The 23,374-nt window shown below is 46.1% G+C and overlaps 2 protein-coding genes across 10 annotated transcripts in view; one reads left to right on the top strand and one right to left on the bottom strand.

Moving 5' to 3' along the window:
- Positions 1 to 7,911, top strand: part of RAPH1 (Ras association (RalGDS/AF-6) and pleckstrin homology domains 1) — a 101,677-nt gene extending 93,766 nt beyond the window's left edge. The window contains 2 exon segments of the mRNA XM_042784388.1: positions 1 to 510; positions 512 to 7,911. Of these exon segments, the coding sequence (XP_042640322.1) occupies positions 1 to 510; positions 512 to 1,831 (1,830 nt within the window). The 3' untranslated portion in view covers positions 1,832 to 7,911.
- A 693-nt stretch (positions 7,912 to 8,604) lies between these two features.
- Positions 8,605 to 23,374, bottom strand: part of ABI2 (abl interactor 2) — a 71,847-nt gene continuing 57,077 nt past the window's right edge. For 7 of the 9 annotated variants that reach the window (XM_033010871.2, XM_033010872.2, XM_033010874.2 and 4 more), the window contains 3 exons: positions 20,036 to 20,122; positions 19,543 to 19,716; positions 8,605 to 14,840 (listed from right to left, as the gene is read on the bottom strand). In XM_033010871.2, the coding sequence (XP_032866762.2) occupies positions 14,665 to 14,840; positions 19,543 to 19,716; positions 20,036 to 20,122 (437 nt within the window). In that variant the 3' untranslated portion in view covers positions 8,605 to 14,664. The remainder of the gene's footprint in view (positions 14,841 to 19,542; positions 19,717 to 20,035; positions 20,123 to 23,374) is intronic. The other 2 variants (XR_004409680.2, XR_004409681.2) reach the window with 2 other exon arrangements.

Genomic DNA, 23,374 nt, shown 5'->3' with positions numbered 1-23,374 from the left:
CCCCCCCCTCCCCCACCCCCGCCCCCCCTTCCCAGCCAGGCCGCCCACTCTGCGGGCTCCCCCGCCACCATGTTTGTCAAGTACAGCACCATCACCAGGTTGCAGAACGCTGCCCAGCAAGGTGGGCCCTTTTCCAAAGCTCCTGCTGCACAGCAGGCCCCCCCGCCCACCCCCCCCCCAGGAAAGCTTCAGATCCTGGTGCCCCCCAACGGGGTCATGCCGCCCCCCCCGCCTCCCCCACCTCCCCCCACGCCAGGCTCTGCCATGGCACAGTTGAAGCCGGCACCTTGTGCCCCCTCTGTGCCCCAGTTCACGCCGCCGCCACCGCCCCCCAAAATCCATCAGGTTCAACCAAATATAAGCCAGGCCGCTGCCACCTCCTCCTTGCCACCACCTCCTCCTCCTGTGCCTGCCCCCCCCCCACCCCAGGCACCCCCGAAGCCCCTCATGGCAGCTCTCCCCCCACAGCCTAGTGGGAAGGCAGCATCGCCAGGGATCACGCATGTCGCCCCCCCCTGTGCCAGCTCCCTTGCCCCTTCCAATAAAGAAACAACCAAGTGTCACCTCTCCACAGGTGCCTCCGCTGCCCCCAGCCCCTCCTGGCCCCGCTCCCCCCCCAACATTCCCAAAGCAGCAGAGCTTCTCTGTGAAGCCCCCTCCATCCCCTCAGTCCCCGGTGCCATCGGTGGTGAAACAGATAGTTAGCCAGTTCCCACCTCCTCCCACCCCACCTGCCGCTGAGCCCCAGCCTCTGAAACCCCTGCCACTGAGCGTGGCCCCGCAGTCACCTCCAGCAGTGAAGGCAAAGCCCAAATGGCAGCCTGCTTCTGCTCCCTCACCAGATTTCCCCCCTCCTCCGCCAGAGAGCAGCTTAGTGTTTCCTCCTCCACCTCCTTCCCCAGCTTCCTCTGCAGGTTCTCCCCCCCCTGACAAATCAGGGTCTCCAGTCAAAAAGACCAGCAAGACATCAAGCCCTGGAGGGAAGAAACCACCTCCGACACCTCAGCGAAACTCCAGCATCAAGTCCACCAGCTCCACTGAGTACCACGAGTCCAAGAGACCTTCAGTGGACCGCCTTGTCAGCAAATTTGCACACCCACCAGAGCCCTCAGGGTCTCCTTCCAAGGAGTCATCGCCTCCTGCAGCCCCTCCAAAGCCAGGAAAGCTCAACCTTTCTGGGGTGAGCCTGCCCATTGTCCTTCCGCAAGGAGGGATCCCGGCCAAGGCTTCTGCTCTGGGCGCGTCTGGGAAGGAACCTGTGGTTGAATTCCCTTCCCCGCCATCTGATTCAGACTTTCCGCCGCCACCACCCGAAATAGATCTTCCTCTCCCGCCAGTCGAGATCCCGTCCGTGTTTACAGGCAGCACCTCCCCAAAAGTCGCCGTCGTCAATCCCCAGCCTCAGGCATGGTCCAAACCATCTGTGAAAAAAGCCCCGCCACCCACCCGTCCCAAGCGGAACGACAGCACTCGACTGACGCAGGCAGAGGTCGCAGAGCCACCAGGGTCAGCTGGCCCTCAAGTGCCCACTTCACCCAAGTCCAGCCTTAGCGTTCAGCCGGGATTCCTGGCAGACCTCAACCGGACGCTGCAGCGGAAATCCATCACCCGGCACGGCTCCCTCTCCTCTGCGCGCATGTCCAGAGCAGAGCCCACGGCCACCATGGACGACATGGCCCTGCCTCCGCCTCCGCCGGAGCTGCTGGCCGACCAGCAGAAGACCAGCAGCTTTGGGGGCGGTCATATATCTGGCTATGCAACGTTACGGAGGGGGCCGCCCCCCGCACCTCCCAAAAGGGATCAGAACACCAAGCTGTCGCGGGACTGGTAGTCAGTCCCCAGGGGCCGGTGCTCTCCGTGACTTGCGGGCCGCTCCGTGATCGGCCAACCTGGGTGATCTTGAGCGCCTGGAGAGAATGTGGGGATGTGGATGCTAGCCCCACCCAAAAGAGGTGATCTCAAACCGTAGCTAAGGCTTAACGTAAAGACATTCCCCTTTCATGGCTAGGCCAAAAAAGCTGGGGGCTTGGGGGTGTTGGTGTTTGATTGGCAAAGGTGAGTAGGGAGGCATTGACTTACCCTTTCAATTTCTTTTACCTTTCACATGGATTGGACCAAACCCCCATTTTCTTACTTTTTCTGCATTTAGGGGAGGGGGGGAGATAATTTTTTTGTAGTGTCTGTCCACGTGAGACATGTTTGTGCATGTATTATAAGTGTAGGTATATAATATATTGTGATATATTTCGTCGCAATTATAGAAGATAACCAGAATGTTTTTGTAGAACCGTATTTATTGTTTCAGTCACTATATTACCTGGAATTGGACTCTGTGACTAGTCAAATCTTACCCCAGAGATGAAGATGAGGGGGCACTTTAAACAAAGGAAGAAAAACAAAACAACCCACAAACCTTTTGGCGGTTTGCGGTGGGTAAGTGGTGCAGAGCTGAGGCGTTCTGCTAGTCACTGTACGTTGTCCGTTGATTGGAAAGTACAGATGCAACATACCAAAACATTCTGGTCATAATACTACTGAAAATGAGTATGTTCTGAGGAAGAAAATACATTTTATATATAGTGGGCTGGAGTGAAATATATTTATACTATAAAGAGCCTCCCCCTCCCTTCCAAATAGTTTAAAAATATACACCGCTACAAATTATTTTAGAGTTATTTGCCCGTGCAGTAAGTAGGATAAATATATATTATTCCAATCCATTATGCACTCTAACGTTATAGTAGGCTCAATCATTTGTTTCTATGGCTCAAGATGAAGTTATTTGTGTTAACCCCTTCTGAAAGCTGCCAGGACTCCTGCAGTCGACGCCGACCCACAGGGCTGAGCCATGCCGATACAGCACTTGTACGTGTAATTCTTTCTCTGAATGCACAGGTAGGTTTCTGTAGAGAGCGTTATGGTCTCACACAAGCACGGACAGCATACCGTCTCACCTTGTCTGTGCCTGGTAAGATGTGGTGGTGTTACAAAAAGAAGTGGCTGGAAGCAGTTAAAGAAAGTATTGTCTGTAAATAATTAGGAACTGTCAGGAAACTTTCCCTTCTAGAGAGAAGGGAGTGATAATTTCAGGCCAAGTGGGAATTATCTCTCTCCTTTGACCTGCCAGAGATTGCAATCAATGCATAAACCCGTCAATTACAAAGTTGCACTTCTAGCAGTGAAGGGAGAAGACTGGGGAAAAAAAAAAAACAAAACAAAACAAAACAACCAACCTTGAGAGGCAATAACATTTGCTAATAATTTAATTTAAGGGCCCACATGAGTAGGAAATAGATTATCATATTTGCTTTGGATTTCTCGTTTGTCACTGATTGACAGTCGATCACCAGATCAAGTACTAGAGTCCTTTTTCTTGTATTTCAGTAGCTTGATTGTACGGGCTTACCCAAGTATTGGGAGGTTGTGGTCAGGTGGTGGAGTCTTATCTATCCTGCGAGTTCGTTGCAGGGTAGCAGTACATGACTTTTGTAAAGTAGCTACAGTACTTGGGCTGGACCTACCCCATCTTCAGTTGTTACAGCTTCCCTCGTCACACGGGGATACTGTCAGGGCTCAGATGGCAAATGATTTTACTGTTTACCTCTTCTCCAAAAGTAAATTTTAAATGCTTTCCTTCCCCCAACGAATGAAACAAAGGACGTAGCTTGACCTGACAGTATCTTCGAGCATGTAAAAAAGATGTAAACTAATCCCTCAGTAGAGAATTCAGGCTAATAGATTTAAGAAATATTGTGACAGTGTCCCCCATTGCTTTTTTTCTTTATTTTATAAAGTGTTTTTAAAAAAATCCAAATAATAAAATAAATGCCTTTGTGAATAATTTATGAATAGGAAAAAAAGCTTTGCTAATTAGAGAGGAAAAATGACACATCTATAACTATATAGTTTTAAATAAGTGCATCGTGAAAAGAGAAAAATTAATGGTGCTGTCTGCTGACCTGTGTCATGATTTTTTTTTTTTTTAAATATGTTTCAGCACCTCTGGAAATTGTTTTAATATTTCAGACTAGTTTTTTTGAGCAATAAGAGTATATACCATTGTGTGCATTTTTAAAGCACTGCTATGGAAAGGCACTTTTTTGTATCTTTCAAATTGTTCACAAAGTTTTGTTTCTACTATTTTTGTGCTTATAAAGTGTCCTTAAAAGCATTTGCATTGTTGATTTTAGGCATGCTCAGTGCAGCTGGCGAATAACTTCTCAGGGAGGTTGTTAAGCTAGACTGCAATTCACGGGTGCTGTAATTCTCAACGTGGGTCCTCCTGCTGCTTTGTACTGTCTGCAGCTCCCGGGGCTCGTCCCCTGCGGTGGAGCCAAGGGGGCGCAGGTGCCGCCCTGCCTCCGGCTGTTTCCGAGGACGGTGAGTGCGTGTGTTCTCCTCTTCCCTGGCAAGGTGCATCTGGGCTGGTGCAGTGTGTGCTCCCAGGTGGGAGCTGTCAGGGAATTCTGCTTGCCCAGTCTGTTTTTCTTTTCCCCCGAGACGGCTCAGCTGGTGTGTGTCAGTTCCAGCCCTCTTCCTCTCGTTGGTTCCGTGCGGGCACCTCTGGGCTTTGGACTCGGCAGAGCAATGGCTTGAGCGCAGCTTCTTCAGAGGCATTTGAGCTTTGATCTCACTGTCCTGTGCCCAAGTTGGGTGACGACGATTCCATGCTTACTGCTGCAGGCTGCTATCTCCTTGCAGGGAGATAGGAGTTTTAAGTTTGCAGCAAAAAGAATGAGCGTGGGCAAAGGTGGCACCCTGTATCCCTTTTTGTTACAACTTACTTCCTAAGTCGGTAGTGATACAGAAATGTAGGGAGTGGCTGGAGCCTGCTTTCTTTTAGCTGAGCATGAGCACTGACATGTGGCTACAGTGTGGGTCAGACAACCTGGTTGCCTTTTCAGCTTAGGAGACCCCTCATTGTAACTTGCTTTTCCAGTGTTATTTACTGTTTTTGTGACAGTAAATATTGATGCCTTATTTGCAAGTAAGTTATTTTTCTCTGCGTGCACTGGTCTCGTAATTGCACCATTATATATTTATTTAAATCGGAAAACAAAGGAGCCAGATCTCAGACACACAGCAAGAAACTTCCTGCTACAAACATGGGCTGTAATCCTTTTGGCACTATTAAAAGGAGCATGTGAGAGTTGAGCTTTCATACTCTGGACACAAAGATAGCAGATGCTTTAGATCCTAAAATCCTAATGATGTGATGGAGCATACGGCCTTTGACACTTGCTGAGGTGGGTGCTGGGAAAAGCCCTGCTGCTGCAGGGGCAGCTGAGAGCATACAGCTGCATTTGTTGATCTGTGCCAGATTTGGTCTTCGTTTCCCCTCTGCCGTGCAGCAGCAGCACCCACCTCTGAGCAGCAGCAGGGCCCCTCCCGTTCTGCCAGGTTTCTCTGTGCCTGCAGCACAGGCGTGTGGAAAGCAGGGAGCTGGGCTCCGACACCCTCATTGTAGTTCAGGTCTCGGGGAGTTGCTTTTGAATGGAGAACTCGGCTCTTACATCAGCACTAATCTGAGAGGAGAAATTATTTTAAAAGCCCAAACCCCACAGGTTCTAAACCAACTGTTTGAGGTGGATAGGCGGGGGGTGTTCCATTCAGTCTTTTAAAACCTGGGGTTGGGGGAGGAGGTTAAGGCATAAGTCTCACCAAAAAGTAACCCTGTTATTTTCTGTGGAAGAGAAAAGCTCCTGCTTCGCCCTGTGCAGTGGTTTCCTCCTGCAGCAAACCACCACCGCTTGCTCCGACTTGGTGCGTGACCTCAAAGCCAAAGAGCTCCTCTCCAGAACTTACTCTGCAGATTTCCTGCAGGGCAACAGCGACTGACTGACGCATCAGGGAAACAAAGTGAAGGTACCTGGATCCTTTAGGTTTCAGGTCTGATGGGAGAGGGAGCAGTTTTTTCAACAAGTGCATTTTAAGATTTACTGTTCTGGACTTGCACATTTAAAGGTTTTCTAATTTCTTTGTTCTGAGCCCTCAGGCAACCAGATAACTCGGATCAGCTCAGAGATACAGTGTGGCCAGTTTTCCTCTGAGTTAAAATTGTTTTTTCCACTGTTAATTGGTTCCTTTAAGTGCCGTTTCAACAGCAGAAGGGCAAAAGAGAATTTTCCTGCTTATTACAGAAAACTGCATAAAACTAAGTGATTTCAGCGGTACGACTGCAGGTAAATCAGTTTGTTATTCAAAATAATAAGTGGGTCTTACTATGCCTATTACTTCAGAGTCACGTTAACATCAGTTGCACTCCAGGAAAGCAATGTAAATTCCTGACAAAGTAGCGGGGACACAGCCAGACCATGCAAGTTTGGGGTTGTTGGTTTTTCTTTTTTTGCTGTTAAAGTGTAGACTATGTACTTGTTCAAACAGTGCTCCTCGTTTGGAGGTGAGGGGAGTCTTACTTCTTTAGGGGAAGAGATGTTTTCTCAAAGCCTGTTTGTGGCTCCTGGTGTCTAGCTTTGCATTCCCTCGTGCAATCAGGGCAGGCTCCACATCAGAGCGGATTGAACACTACAAGGGATAGTTTCTCTCAGACTTTTTTGTAATGTGCTGGTGGGTTTTAAGCTTTTATTTTGGAATTATAAATAAGTTTGACTAAAGCTGAGTAATCATCCTTTCTGAATTCTTTTTTTCCTTCAATTAAAAACCCCACCCCTGAAGACTGACAAACCAGTGCAATGTTGCAGGGGGTCAGCACTCACTGTGAGCCAAGGAGTCACAGGCTTTGTCTAGGTTTGAAAAGTTTAAGACACTAAACTGCCAGTGAGGGGCCAACACACACTTATCCCTCACAATGTAAATTAACTGCCACTGACATGGGAAAAAGCGATGTTGGGTTGATGGTTATTTGGTGCTCTGAGCCACTCGACAGGGCAAGGACTAGGTGAGCTCTCTGTTCATCAGAAGTGTGTATCTTTGGTGAGGAGAGCTGGAGAAGTTGGCAGCAGAGGAGGAACTAGTGCGATCGGCACAGTCCCCCACAGCAGGGGTTTAGTGAGGGAAAGGAGTGAGAAGGTGAGCGAGAGATTCCGGCCACACCTCTGCCCCTTATTTCAGTGCTTAAAGATGACTCGTCTTTTAGGAGGCTGAGGAATTGAACCAACTGTTCCCTTACGGTGGAAAATCGTTTCCTCCCACCTTTCCCAAGAGGCCAAAGACACATTCAGAGCTAAATTCCAGGTACGCAGCTGTGCTCGCCCCAGGCAGAGCTGCCAGGAGCTGAAGTGCTGTGCCCTCAGCCCCTGTGCAGCTCTTGCCTTCAGCCAGGGCTGGTGCCTGGGCACACGCTGCCAGGGGCACCTCAGCAAAGGAACCTGTGCCCAAGGCTCCCTGCTGCGGGCTTGGTGCAGCACTATATACAGCTTGTACTTTTGAAAGGAAAACTAAATGCTTTGTCACAAGTTGTAATTGCAAATCTTAGGTCTCCTTCTAGTGGACTGCAGTGGACCAGGAAATAACTGGAGCAGCAGTTTGTTTTATGGCTTATACTACTTGTTAGCAGCCACTGGTGATACTCTGTATAATACTGGGGATGCAAATGTGAGGAAAAAAAAGTGTCATTGCAATGATGATCTGTCTGTGCAGCAAACTTGTGCTGAGTGAGTGCTGTAAATACATTCATGTTTACTGCTTTAAAAAGAAAATTGCACATTTTATCTTTCAATGGGATTGCCTCCCCTCTTCTTCCCTTTCCAAAAAGAAAAATCAAAGCTCTTAGACTGATAGCTTCAGGTCGGGGGGAGCTTTGCCATATTATAAATATATATAAATATATGTATAAATATACTTTTTTAAGCATGGGAGAGGACAAAAGAAAATACTACGTTATAGAGTACCCAATATAGTTCATTATACAATGGAATATGCACAATTCAATAAAGATGTAGTTAAATTTAATAATCTGTTTTAATCCTCTGTCTTGCCATTCTCCTTTTTCCTGAGTTCAGAGGCCCCAGGGGGTTCTCAGGGCATCAGTGGTTCCCCTGGGTGGGGCTCGGGTCTCTGATGGCCTACAGGTTACCACTTACATGCTCACTCTCAAGAAGATCGCTTTTTATTGTTCCTGTGCACAGTTCTTTCCAGTGGCTCAGAGCTGGCTGTACCAGTGACCCGGTACACACCAATTACAGCTCTAAAGCGGCCCCGGGGGAAGGCTCACCTTCCGCCTGCCTCCTCCGGCGGGGGTGCGGGTGCGGAGCCCTGCCCCGCTCTGCCCCCGCCATGCCAGCACACGGCCGGTAAGTGTTGCTGCGGCCCCTCCCGGGCCCAGGGCAGGGGGTTCAGCTCTGCCCGCCGCCTCCCGGGCTGCGCTCCTGCTGTGCTCCCGGGCCGGCCCCGCATCAGCCACCGGCTTTCAGAGCGGCGACTGGGGGCGTTACGGGGGTGGCGGTGAGGGGAGCGGGGCTGCTGAAGGCAGGAGGCTGGATGCCGACGCTCACACCGCTGCCGCGGGAAGGGCCGAGCTCGGAGCTCCTGGCACGGGGCTCCCGCAGGCACGAGCGCCTGGCCCCGGCCTCGCGGCGCTGAGAAGGCTGTAGCCAAAGACAAGGAACGTGACGCGGCAGCGGCGCCCTCACAGAACACGGGGTGTGTGCTTTGTTCTTTTTATTCAGGGCTTGTAACAAGAGGGTTTAGTACACAGCAACAGTTAATTCCAAGTACAATTAAAAAAATGTAAAAATTGGGATTTGCACTCACTGGAAGGTGGTTCAAATGGCACACACAATAAAACGTTACTGGTGGCATACAGCTCCCCAGAGTCCCGCAGGCTTGGTCATTTACAGTGGGCTCTGCACTCATCCACTGCATCAGCAGTGCCAAAAGCAAAAGCACAGCGTGCTGCTCCTCTGACTGCGAACCAAAGCTGGGGGCAGAGGGGGCTCTGCTTTCAGAAAAAAAGTGCATGGACAAAATCCATGTTAGACACTGACCTTTCTGGAGAATTCATAGAAACTACTTGTCCATGCAAGTTGCAAAAGACACTTTTCCAAATGTGAAAAGCAGCACTTGTTCTTTACAAAATAATCTCAGACATGTCAGCACTTTACCAAGGCGCTGTAATGGAAATGAATTTGTACACAGCTCTTCCTCGTTAGTCACTAGCGGCAGGATTCTTCTGAGGTTTTAAGAGAAACAGGAAAAAACGTACTGCACACATTTCAGCAGTCACCACGTCAGGGGTCAGCAGGATGCTGGGGGCAGGCTTACCTCTGGACAACAGGCTGCTGCTGACTTTACTGTTTTGAAGTATTTCTTGTAATAACCAAAGGTGCTAGTGAAATTAATGGTTAGATTGCCAAAGAAAAACCACTTCCTGCAAGGGCAGGAGGTGGCACAAAACATCGCAGTGGGCTGCTTTGAATGAAAGCAGCAGAACACCACTGTCTGTAAATTATTCTTTGTAACAGCAGTTGGTAAACCTTGGCCCCATCAAGCTTTCGGCGACCTTCCCATGGACATGAGGTGGGGGTCCCATTATTCTTGCCGTTCCAAAATAAAAAATAGAGCACTAGGATTGTTACTACACACTGACTTCAGCTACCGGGGGAAGCAAAAAAAAAAAAAAAAAAAAAAAAACAAAAACCAACACAAACCCACCCTGTTCCCTTCTTGCACTATTCTGACCTCTGTAACACCATTTCTTCCACAAAATGTGGCAGTACCTAATACTGAGAGATGCCAAAAGCTGGGGAAGGTGGCTGTATGCCTGTAAGCACAGTAAATTTGTGAAAGTGGTACCCCATAAGCTATAGCTCATCATCTACCTGCTAGTGCTCGGTTTTTACAACACCCTCTTCTCTAGAGATACGGGTTGCAAATACTTGCCTTAGTGAATGCAACAGCGCTGTACATTTCTCACTGCCACTGTTGTCAATTCGGGAAGTGAAGTCTCTGCCTGGGGTTTGCAATGCTTCCTGAACCGCTGCAGTGCTCAGTCAGTGACTACTCAATGCAAGTACCACTCCCGGTAGGACCCGCAGCGCCACGGGCTTTCCAGCAGCATCCTCTAGCAGCTTCCAACAAGTTGTCCTGCGGAGAATACAGACACCACCTGTCTCACAAGACGACATGTCCTGGCCCACCTTTGGGAGGACAAGCCCTGGAAAAGCTCCCAATTTACTAACCCACATGAAGTCCCGTTCTTTCCAGAAAGGAAAACACGAAGGTTTTGCTTTTGATTTATGCCTGAAGCCCAAGGACATGACTACTACAAGGAGAGCTCACTTCCAGCAGAGAGGCACAGCCGCAGCTGGGAAGGGGTGGAAGCTGCTGGGAAGAGCACAGCATTAAGTCACCACCAAGCACTGGCGGGAGACGCCACAGAAGCGCAACGGTTTCTATCAGTGCACAACCCTCCTCCACCTCTAGTCCACAATACGCACGTACACAGGGGGCAGGCAGCCTCCCCTCTGCCAGAACAGGAGCATCCATCCTGGTGCTGCCTCGCTTTCTTCTTGTGATCAACTGAAACACCCTAGGTAGAAGTGCCACTTTCCAGAAGCTCCATCACTGCCAGTGTCAACTTTGGCTGCCACCAAGAACCCTCAGCAGCAAAGACAGCAAATGCCCAGGAGCTGTGAAAGGAGAACAAACTGCTCAAGCAAGAACTAGCCAGGTCTAAGCCTTCCCGGCACCCACTGGTAAGCCACCCCCCCACAGACCACAGGGACTGGGGGGAGCTGTGGCTCAAACCAGCCACAACCTCCAGACACTTTCAGGAACACGCAAACTCAATTGACTGCAAGGACGAGCTGAATCCCGGGGACACAGTCAGCCTCCTGCTAACACACACCAAGCTCTGCCATCCCCCCTGGGGCCACGCCACACCTTGTCCTGCAGTGAGAGTCCTCCAGGGCACTGGTGTCTGCCTGTGCCTCACCAGTCCGGCCAGCAAGTCCTCAGGCAGTGCCTCAGCTCTCTGGTGCCTGCTCCAGCCAGCGGGCATGGGCACACACACCATCAAGATGTTCAAGCACATTTGCTGCTTGCTTCTCCTGCCCCTCTCAGCCCTCTGCTGCAACAGCCAGAGAGAGAAACAAAGAACATGAATCCACGATGGGGGGGGGGGGGGGGAAATAAAGAGGGGGGTGAGGGAACAGGTGAGACGCATGCAACCTCAGCCATCTCTCTCAGGCTGGAAAGAAGGCACCAACATAACCTGCTGCAGCACTAGATGGGGACAGGCTCAGTCAGACCTCCTCTCATGCAGGCACACGGCGGAGAGGCAGCTGTAGTTAATAGCTTTGTCCCTGGGGCCCAGAGCAAGGAAGAAATCTCCGATACAGCAAATCAAGGCAAAATACACCGCTAGAGGATGCTGACCCATTTCTGTGCACAACGCAAACAGCTGCCTGGGCTAAGGCAGCTCTCACAAAGGGAGAAACGCACTCGCTTTGGCCTTCCAGCACTCTTTGGGCTATTCCAGAGCATCTCCTTCCCCCACCTCTCACGCACACACACCGCCGACTCAACAGCCTGTGATGCTGAGCACCTTCAGCTGTGGCAGCAGAACTCTGAAGAGATTTTGTGCATGTATTTGAAATACTGAGGTGTTTCTCTCCCCTCCTTCTCCCCCTCCTTTTAAAGTAAACAAAGAGAGGCAGGGGGAGAAAAGGTTTTGGAGAAGTACAAGGGACAAAACTGGAAACACAACCCTCACTGACTTTACTAGCATGCAATCTATGTAGCATTAATGTACAAAGCCTGTTTACCTTGGCCTGGTCTATGACCATTACATCACATTATCCCCAAACAAGCCACAGAATTAAAATCTGTACAAAATAAAAAATATGCATAAAACTCAAAAAACTTCTTTACATTAGTACTGCATAATAAAGCATAAAACCAGCAGGAGGTGACCCAAAAATTCCATCCCCAGCAGCTCTTGCAGGATAAACAATTCCACATGCTACTAGCAGGGACCAAACCAACCCCTGGCCCATCAGACCAAAGCCAGTTCTTTAAGGACCTTCACACATTCCACTTTCAAGGTTTTGCAGCCTCATCCTCTGTGCTGAGCTCTGGCAAGCGTTCAGCACTTCCCCGAGTTCACACTGCTCTGCTCCCACAATGCAGAAAACTTGCAAGATGAACAACCAGCTGAATGAAGGAGGACAGGGGTGTGTACCACACCGCAGAAGAACACCCCCTTCCCATCCACCTGTCAGCGGTCAGGCACAGGCTCTCACACAGACTGAGTTAAAGCCACATTTCACTAACGCATGACCGCCCAGCTGGAGTCCCCAGGGAGAGAGGTTCAGCTGTCATTTAGTACCTCACCAAGCTGCCATAACTTGATCTATTTGAGCACCATGTGCTCAGTCTTTACCACAAACGTACCCTGGCCAAGAGAAACCGGGAAAGCTCTGATATTCCTGGAAAAGAACCACCCTGTGAGCAGCAAAGGCCGGTGCAATCCTGCTATTCAGTCACCCAGGCCATCAGCACCACCTCCCCATGCCAAAGCTGTAGCCCTGCCCTGTGAGACCAGAAACAGTCACTCCGGTGCCTGCACCACCAGTGCTTCTAGGCTTGCTCCCAGAGAAACGTTCTAAGAGAAGAAGGTAGAAGGGGATCTGTTCTGGCTAACACTCATCCCAAACAATAATGCTGTCAGCTTCCAGACAGAAGACAACAGTGTCTTGGCCACACACCTGTGGCTTGAGCAGGGGAGAAAGTAACTTCTGTCTTCGCACAAGTTTCTTCAAAGTTGTACCTCCCGTAGGCTTCAACCAGACTAGTTCCTTATGCACCGTCACGGGAGTTAACTCACTCTTGCGCAAGCTCACAGCAGGTGATCACATTCATCCACATGCCTCAAACACACCTCACCTCTTCCTTTCCTCCTTCCTGTCCCGCGAGCAGCTACGGCTCCTCCCTGCCCAGGTTTGCACCAAACCCCCACCTCCATCCTGCTATCGCGCTAACTGCCAAGCAAGGGGTTTGGGTCAATTACCTGTATTGTTGCCAATACCGTCAGAAACCCAGCGCCGACAGCGCCCTATCGGGCACTGTTCGGTTTCTCACACAGGCCTCAGAAGGCAGCCGCAGCACTGCCTCGCCTCGGACAAGCGACTGGTGGTACCAGCTGGAACCTGGCCAGGCGACAGGCCACAGCTGTCCGGGAAGATGCCCTGGCCCAGGAGACTCTCACAGTAACAGGGGTCAGCTCAACTTGCAGGCTAACAGGGCTGCAACAGGAGGTTTCATCAGTTCACTCTGTTAATGCATGACATTCACCCAGAGATTACATTTAGTCCTTCCTAAGGGCAGACTAGTGCAGCCATCAGTTTACACCAATCTGCTAGGCAGAATCACTGAGCAGCAGCTTTAACCGAGACTAGGTTAAAAAGCAAACTATCAAGACAAGGGGCTACAGAGCCTTCACTTGGTATTACTCCACCCCAGATCCACCGGTATAGCTCAAAATACCTATTTCTTTATAATAAACAATGGAGAGGGCTGGGGGAAGAGCTAGGACTACTACTAGTTACTGCTTGGATTTCCATGGGAAACCAGTACACACAACAGCCCTTTTTACTTCCACTGAAGAGATTTTGGCAACAGACATGAAGACGACAACTGCCGTTTGTCCTGCCTCTGCACAGGGCTCTCACAGTACATATGCAAATCTAGTCATCAAGTACAAAATAGCCAATTTACAATACCTGATTGGATTTTTAAGATTATATTGTGCATAAGACTAAAGTTGGGGGTAAGTTTCTCTAGTGCAAGCAGGCGTGAGTAGATCTGAACCTTAGATCACAGCCCCTAGAGTTTATCCTCTGACCCCAGGAGGACCTGTAAACTTTGTTTCACCTTCACCATCAACGGCATCTGTGAGTTCTGTTTAAACCGGCAGCACCCATGGCAAGTAGCTCCCTGCAGAGAGGAGCACATTTACATCAGTGCAGAACACAAAACAAATCTGTGGCATTCAAAAGATGAGGAAATGGGGTGGGGGTCCTCTGGGCTGCAGCCATCTTAATTGTCTAAACTGAAAGGTGAGTGACTGAAAGCCAGCTCTGTGTGCCCCTGTGTCAGCCTACATGTGCAGAGCAGCTGCAGAAGTGTTTATGCTAAAGATGTATCCAACTATTTGGAAGTCAGTTACAGGAATGGCTCTGTGCAGAAATCCCAGTGTTTGCTAGCACACGACTGTTCTTCCAGCTGCACAGGAGTGTGGTCCACTGGCCCGTAACCCTTCACCGCCAGCATCCAGGACATGCCAAGCGCCAGGCACTGCTGCCAAGGGTAGTGCCACGAGGGCACACAGGATTCCTGAGACAGATCTCAAAGCCTGTCAGAAGAAGTCAGAATTTGAGTGAAGTATCAGCTACTCAATGAGTTTGTTGTATCTGAATGGGTCAGCTTAATTCAACATCAGATGGCTCAGGATAGCCTCTGCTGGCAGCCGGAAGAGCCATTCGTTCAAACAATTCAAATAACTATTGTTTTATAATGAGAGGGGAGGAAAGGGGAGAAAAAAACCCAAACCAAAAAAAACCAAAACAAAACAAAACCAAAAAGAGTGGTTGTTACAATTATCCTTCATTCAGTTATACTGGATAGGGCCCCAGAGGCTGGTGGAGATCTGGGAAGCCCTGACAGCTCCTGCAGCAGGAGATGCAGTGTTCTGTCCTCTAGTCTTCACTCCGAGTAATGCATGATCGACTCCACATAGTTCCCTGGGAAGAGCCCCGTCACTCCATTCATGACTCCCTCATACCAGCCGTCATCATTTTTCTTGATGACATAAATGATGGCACCTTCCTGAAATGAGAGCTCATCTTCTTTGTCCTTCGTGTAGTCATAGATCGCCACCACTAGAAAAGAACAGAGCATGACTGTTAGGAGAGGTACAGGGAAGAGGATGGAAATCAACCTATCTCTACAAAGTTCTCCACGTTCAAGGCAATCTCAGAACTGCACGGCCTCCCCTCTGTGTGTGCAGAATGACCTGCTGAGAGGAGCAGTTTCTTCCAACCCCTTTTATAAGGGCTCGTGCTTTGAAGCACATGAGCCAGGACTACTTTAACTCTTATATTCTTACTATTTCCAGAACCACCAGATGAAAACTTTAGAAATATATGATAAACTTTTGGCGTAGAATGATTCAAGGGGGTGGATGTAACTCCCCATGGCTATGATGACTCAGACCTACTCCAAGATTAATGTATTACAGGTATGTGCTAAACCAGATCTCTGCACAACTAACAATCAGCAGGAAAACACGGAAGACAGAGAGTAGTAAGAGCTCTCTTCAGATCACAGTAAGAATGAGCCAAGGCGAATGTCCCAGACTTTTAGCTACCTTAGCTACCTCCACATTTAAATCTGTAAAATGCGTATGTGCAGTCTCAGTAGCTCAAAGTCACTCCCAGGGTATACAGTGCCAAGGTGGGTGAATCCCAGTCAGGAGCTAGGAAGTAGTAAGGTAGATTTCTGAGACTAAACATATGCCTACTGCATCAGAACATTTTTCTTACAGCTGCAGAACATTTTACTAAAGGCACAAAAGCTGTTAGGAAAGTCAAATACATTGGACAAAGCACTGGCAAATATTAAAGAGACCACTGTCCTGAAATGGCAGAAAATAGTAGACGTCAACTTGGTATGTTTTCCTATTCCCAGTCCTATCATTATGTGTTCCATACAGAAAACTAGCTAAGCCAGACTCTCAATACTTGAACAAATAGCATCAGTCACTGCTTTGAGCACTTGGCAATGAAACGTGCAGTGCGGCCACTGAAATAAAATGGACATTGGACAGGGATCCTAAAATCTTCTACCGGTGATAGAAGGGAAGGTACTGTAAACCAAAGCAAGGAATAAAAATTAACAGCATGTGTTCATGAGCACAGCGTCCAACTAAACTCATGACTCTTTTCAAAAGAAATGAGGTTATTCCCTTTTGAGGGAGCAAAGGAATCCATACAAGAGGCTTCTTGTTAAGCCTCTTATAAAATTACCTGAAGCCTGGCTTTGTTGCTACATCACCATTGCTTTCTCCTGCATGCTACTTTTGTACTGGCAACGTTCCTCTCTCTAAAAGACAGTTTAATCCTTCTGTCTGTAATCCCACCAGTTCAAGCTGTGAGCCTGTCACATACCACAAGTTATCAGGAGCCCAGCGCAAAAAAACGTTTGCAAAACAACCGCTCCGGATGAGACAGGGAGCAGCAATACTGACTCAGGAGGTGGCATCCTTCCCTGCGAGACTCAGCCAGAACCTTTTTTTAGTTTCTATCTGAACACATTTCAATGCAGATATGAAAACCAGAATTACTCACTGAGGTTGATATTCTTCCAGTCAGTGATCCTGGGTTCTTCAATAATCACAGAGTTTGGCTGAACTCCGTTACATCAAACTGACCACAAGCACAGGCCAGACTGGTTATCCAACTGAAATGTGATAGCTGTGACTTTCTCTTTGTGGTATGACAGCAATTTTTCCTTCTGGATACTCAATTTCTGGTCACCTGATTTGCAAAGTTGGGACATTTTCTTACCTTTTCATGCCACGCACCCAGACAGAGCTCAATGAAAACCTGCAGCTTGCTTTCCTGGACACTGCAGGTTGGCTGTTGCTATTACAGCCACACGGTAGCGTCCTCAAGTTTAACATCCCCAGGAACTGTATTGCACTTAAGAATTTCTCCATCTGTTCAAAACGGATGTGCTATCCGCTTCCTTCCTCAACTGCAGGTTAGAGCATGTCTTAATCTTAAACATACCTCCCACACTGCATGATCCCTTTACAGACCAGGATCATACCAAATTTCATCTCAATATCTGACAGCCCTCTGTATTTGACACCTCCCTGGTGTCCCAGCTTCTACATTCTCACTTTTACAAAGGTTATCTACACTAATCCTATTAGAAATGCTTTCATATGAACTTAAATAAGTGACCAGTCATACCAGAAGAATAAGCACAAATCCTAGGAATTGCTACTCTGCTTATTGGGGATAATAGTGTTTGAACTGCCGTTTCCTTCCTTCAGTTTTGTCGGCTTTGAATCATGTGGCACAGAATACTACTTATAGGAACTTAAGGAGTTGCCATAGGAATAATTATTCTGCAAAGACAAAGCGTTATTAGTTCACAGCAGGGTAAGTATACACATTCTTTGAGTATGAAAGTCTTTTAACGTGGGACTTTTCATTAATTTTATCACTTGTTTGCTACAAAAAAAAAAAAACCAAAAACCCACAGTTAAGCACTTCTCTCCCAACTCCAGCAAAGCAGTCAAATCTCAAGACATGGGCTGAATGCAAGTAGAGCTAATCATATAACTACAACAGAATCCACACTTATGTCAACATCTCCTATTTTCTGCTATCCTAAACGTACTATTTAACAGTCCAACATACACTGTAAGCACTTTAATTTTTTTATTACTTTTATGAGTGTTTCTAAGAACAGACCAACCTTTTGGATGTTTTAGTCATCTAGCTTTCAAAATACAGCTCAAGATTATGTTTTTGCACAGGACACTACATCAATACGAGATAATGTTTGGTTTCCTATACTTTTGCTTTTCTGCAGGAAAAATGTTCTGACTAAAAGCCTGACTTGGTTCAGCTTATCTTTAAAGACTTCCATTACAGTTTTGCTATCCCATGTAATTTTCCCCGTAAATATCAAACTGTAAGTGCCTGGACTGCCTGCTGAAATTAACAGATCTGTGCATATATGCACCTATGCAAATGATTTTAGCTCACAAGCTCACAGAAGTCACACAGAAAAGCAGATCAGAACAATACGCTATAATTCAAATGTCATCATTTCTTCAAATAGAAAGTTGTTTCCCCAGGCCATGTGCCACGATTTCATGGCTTCTCTTCAGCCCCTCACTTTGCATTAGTATGAGACACTATAAGCAGGCAATGCACAAAAGGGTCCTCTTTTTTCTCTTTTGCTCCTAGCTGAAATGTCACTGAGGATTTGCTGAGGGCCAGGTGGGATGAGTAACAGAAGCATAACAAAGATAGTTGTATGAATGTAGAATTAGGCTAGAGAGTGTCTTATACCTGGAAAAATACAGAGAAAAATCTTGAGACTCACTCTCCTATCAAAAAGCAACATGCCTGCAATCTTCATCCAGCACAAAATACTTCAACTGCAATGAAACTGGGCAGATACTGTGCACTCTCAGAACTGCCTGATAAAGAAGAGTTCGTTAAGTAAGGTTGCCCATCCAGTATTTGCTGAAGTTACCTGTACTGGTCCCAACCTGAAGAAATTTGCAAGCCTCTCCCAAAAAAACCCAAATGCAACATCAGGAACCCCACCTGACTCCAAAACCTCGTATTGTGAAATCAGGTAACTAATACCAATAATCAGGCATACCCTCCGAAGTGCACAGCAAGAAGAGTACTTGGTATAGGAGATCCTTTTTTTCTAGGTCCTTCCTCATGGAAATAAGCTTCCCTGACAAGTATAACCCGAGGCGACTTTTACTCAAAGAGCTCGTGCGCATCAACAGAATAAATAGTGACACTTGCTGTCAGTCAGGGATGAGGAGAGGCCAATAGATAAAGCAAGTCATGTAAACACCCTGCAAGTCTGCCACTCTGTCTGACAAATGGTCTCAGCTTGTCAGCAAAGCCTGGGTACTCCTTGCCTTAAACACACCAGCTAGACAGAGGGCGCGGGAATAACAAAAAGACTCCCACGTGTTCTTCCATATCCCTTGGGAATAGTAGTATTTTCTTTGGGCTGGAGTTGGCAGAAAGTGCTTCTTCCATCTTCTTCAGTTTTTTCCTCCCCTTAAGTCCTGCACTAGCATGCTTGAATTTTTTTCCCCCCAATGCAGATTGAATGTGTCTAACAGTCACTCAGCTGAGATGCCTGGTTGCTTTGCAACATTAGATTTTATATCATCCTTTACTAAGAGGTACATGACCCTGTTCCACAGGAGAACACCAGGCAATAGATTTTTTCATATTCAAGCACCCCTAAGCCAATTATCTACTTGGTTTATTTTACCTGTTGTTTTACTCCAGAATGTTTCCACACACCTGCTTCAGAACCGGAAGACATCTAGATGCAGCCACACAGCGATGCCTCAGCTGGTCCAACGCAGACCCAGCACTTTTTAGCTTGGTATGGAGCCCCAGACACACACTGCAACAGTTCTCCAAATGCACCCGTATGTTCAAAGTTCAAGTGCAATTGCAGTACTGATTCACTCATTTTTGACCTCACATGAGTTTGATTATTACGGTTAAGCAGACTGAAAGGTGAGTCTTAAGTAGATTAAAGAGGATTTAAAAAAATATGTAATTAGCCAGCTATTCATTATCTCCTCCTTGTGGGGAAACGGGTACAAGAGTCAGTCTCAGAAGAGTAGCTTAACTTCCGTTCTTTACATTGCCATTTGGAGGAGCACCTCTACCACAATAGCAAATACTGGCTACGAAGGAGTCTAAGCAGACTCCAGGTCCAAAGCAGGATAGCAGGAGCTTATACAAAATGTTGTTACAAACACAACCCTACCATCTCTTCTAGATCTAAACCTACCCTTTTCTAAGTAGGTCCTTGGTGCCCAAGGAGGGTCCTCCTCGGCATATGGATCACTGTACTCTACCACAGCTGCTTCCTCCTCCTCATAATCCTCTGGAGGTGGGGGTGGAGGTGGAGATTCATCAAACACTGGCTCATCCACAGGCGGTGGCGGAGGAGGAGTATCTGAAACTGAAAATAAGCAATAGTGTAACCATGAAAATGTCTGTAGAACCGTGGTAGGTGGTAGAAGTAATAATCCCTATCTCAATTAGTTGCATTGGGACAAATAGTTAGAACTTGTGGAAATACACTAGACTCAACAGAATTCAGAGAAGGAAGGATCAGGTTCCTCCAGTAAAATTATTTCCTTGCCTTCATAATTTCAGAGGAACTTGCAGAGGCAATAGAGAAGGCACAATTCTGGCTGTACGCAGTCAAATATTTCATCCACTCAAAACAAAAGACACATCTAGTAATAAATCATAGCACAAGAAAGCAGCAAACTTACTGTTTTCTTGAACTCTGGCCACAAATCCCATTAGTGGTAACTGTGGAGTTACCTGTAGGATGGAGGGGGGAGGAGGAGCAAGGGATGCTGCCACAGAAATTAAAAAGAGAAAGGTATTCGGTTAGAAACACAACAAAGAAGCAAACAGGAAAGTAGACATCACCACCACTCAGTGTAGCAGCCTGCCAAGAAGCTGAGATAAAAAGGCTGACTGACTGACATTCAGAGAAAAATGGATCAAGTGGCTTAAGCATATTCCTAATCCTTACTTCAAGGAAATCTATTTTTAAAATTTCCAACCCAGCTCTTTTTCATAAGGTTAAGAATCCATGCTGAAGTATTTTTCTGATCTGACTATGAGATTCCCTTAAGTTGAAGTTTATCTCTACAGCAATATAGCACTTTATGAACAGACCTAACTAAGAAATGTATCAGGAGGATTCTCTCCCTATAATCCTCTGCCTTTCAGATCAAATCGGTATTTATAGATGTGACTCCTTTGTAATGAAAATGGATATAACTAGTTTTTCTCCAAAACATAGGCCAAACAAACCGTAAAATAAGGCAATTATTTTAGGCAAAACAGAAAAAGATGCCTTTGAGAACTGAACGTACTTTGAAGACATGGGACTTCTGACCTTACTGGTAGAACAAAGCGTGCTGTGCTGCAGCCAAGCAACAGGGCCTATTCCAGATGTGCTGCCTTGTTACCTTCCCACCTGATTTCACCGACCACTGCACTGAACTCTGAACAGCCCTTTTACTGGTACCAGACAAGATGTCTTTGTACAATACATGTGAATTCACATTTAAAGAAGATACTTTCAGCCAACTGCAAATGTTATAACACTGAACTGTGGTTTAAGCCAGGAATGAAAGTTTAAATTATCTCTAAGTTAAAAAAACAACAAACCTAGTTTTATCCAGTTTTAGTATCCCTTTGCAAGAGTAATGCAGTAATATTATTTAAGCAAAATACAAGATTATTTTTCAGAAAGCACACCTCAGGAAACAGACAACTAAATAATTTTCTTTTTAGTACAAAAACATTTAGTCATGTCCAAAACAACAAGGGAAAAAGGTCTACACTTAATGTACCAGTACATTTATTTAGCTTGCAGAACAGAACTAAATAAATTTCAGACTAATTCCAGAGTCAGTAAGAAAACTGCCAGGTATGATGTAGTATTTTTCAGAATTAATTCACATCATCATAGTAAATGAAAAGAACTCCAAGGCATTTAAAATTCATGTCTCAAGATTTCTTCTGATTGTTTGTTTCAGTAACTATTATCTGAAGTACATTTAACTTCTGTCACTCACACTCACATTCCTTTCAGTCACACAACAAAAATACCAAGACAGAAACCATCCTTTTTGTTGAAAAAATATCTTTGTACCTCCATATAAAGCAAGCTCCATTATCTCACCATTTAATTGACACTTCTTGAGAAAAACTGAAATACATTTCTAATTACAGCTTCTTCGACTTGAATGACATGACCTCTGAGAGTATTTATTCCTTAAAGTGTAACCACAGTAGCTGGAGAAAGATTTGGTCTTGCATTTTTTCAAAGCAGGAAAGGGGAAATTGAAGTCCTACAGAAATGCAGTAATATAATCAATTCAGCATTCCCATACAACTGTGGAGTCCCTGTTTTTTAAATTATATATGCTATAAAAACGTTCTGTTTCAAAATCTTTCCCCTGTTCAATGTCATACGGATTGATACAATTCATATCTATCATATGAGCCTAGCTTCAGTTTCCTAGGTCCCTTCAGTGTACTTTGTTTCTGTGCTACATATACTTCTTTGAAAGAAATAATGAGGCTTCCCACATAGAAAAATAAATCACTCTAGACAAGCACTCAAGCAAATACCAAAAAATCCCTTAGTTTTGATTGGGTTGTGTGGTTTAACCAAGATGGTGATGCTAACACTAGCTGACATAATTTGTTGTTTATCTTAACCATTTGGTTTGTGCTTCAGTTTATGCACAGTGCAGGGACTATCATATTAGATTGTCTCTATATGATATATAATGACTCTAAGCTAGTTTTGACCTTTAGGAGCCAATACACTAAATATTTTGTTAATAATGACTTTGTTTATGAAGTGCATCAGAAATACTTTACTGTACCTCTGCTGTCTCAAAAGATGAGATAAACACCAGCTTAAACATTCCCGCCCCACTTCCTTCTATACAGACCGTTAGCAGATTAAGATTTCATCTACACATTTGGTGTAAATTAATTCAGAAACACTCAAAAGCACCTTCCACTAGATTGCTTCAGCCAGTTAAGGATTCAGCTATACAGATAGTGTGTAGCGCAGACCACCATCTCAGTACTTGCCCAGTTCCTCCCACAGGGTTTTTTAGCTTGTGTTAAGTTCTATACTGCTTAGATACTGGTATCCAAGGTTGAAAAATTAAAACACTTGTTAGTTGGCATGGCTGGCAAGAGTGACTTTGGGACAGACATATGCTGAGATCATTTAGGGTCTTCATTTCTTAATATTTTCTTTTCAGTTGTTAAAAAGGTCTTGTGCCATGAGGTAGAGAAATTACATTATCTTAGAAGTGGCATTCAAAAGAACAGAGCAAGCAAAGTATCTTTCATCCTCCTGTGAAGTGAATAAACAAAAATGACTATGCCAACATACTAAAAAATGGAAGTGGAAAAAACAGTACTGCTTTATTGCCAAACGGCCTGCAAAGAACAAGCCATAGCTGGCACACTCCTCTGCCTGTTGCAAGGTCTCTTTTTCACCTCTTGAGTTTTCATTTTCTCCCTCCCTTCAGCAATGCTGAGAAGCAATTGTGGCCCCTTGTCCTGTCACTACTAACCCTGCTCCTTACAGACACAACAGTCCCTCTGTTCTTCAGGTCTTCCATCAATTATGCATGCTTGAGCATCCTCTCCTTTCAAGGTACAGGCCAAGAAACCTTGGTTTAGTATAACTGCAAAGCTAATAAATTCTGTATTCTGCTAGGTATATTTTAAGAAGTATTTTGCTACAACTGCTTATTTATGTTGTATCAAATATGCCAGCACAATTTTTGTTTGTGATTTACAGCTCAAGTGACTAATCACCATAATCATTATCTTCTTTTTGGGTATACAGACTGAACTGCGGTTATGTAACTTATTTAAGGTCTATTTGGCATCTTCTGTGATTACCTATTAACAATGCAATGGTAGCTTGCAGAGAATGATCCCTTTGCCAAAGCAGAAATGCACAGCAGTAGCCAGAAACCCCTGGATATACTGAAAATCCTCTTTATTGCAAAGGTAATCCTGAAATGTTTCTTTTACTGCTATTATAATTTAATTCT

Source organism: Tyto alba, unplaced genomic scaffold (assembly GCF_018691265.1).
Source record: "Tyto alba isolate M040663 unplaced genomic scaffold, T.alba_DEE_v4.0 Super-Scaffold_7, whole genome shotgun sequence".
In the NCBI taxonomy this organism is placed as follows: domain Eukaryota; kingdom Metazoa; phylum Chordata; class Aves; order Strigiformes; family Tytonidae; genus Tyto; species Tyto alba.
This window is presented reverse-complemented; position numbering and strand designations above follow the sequence as displayed.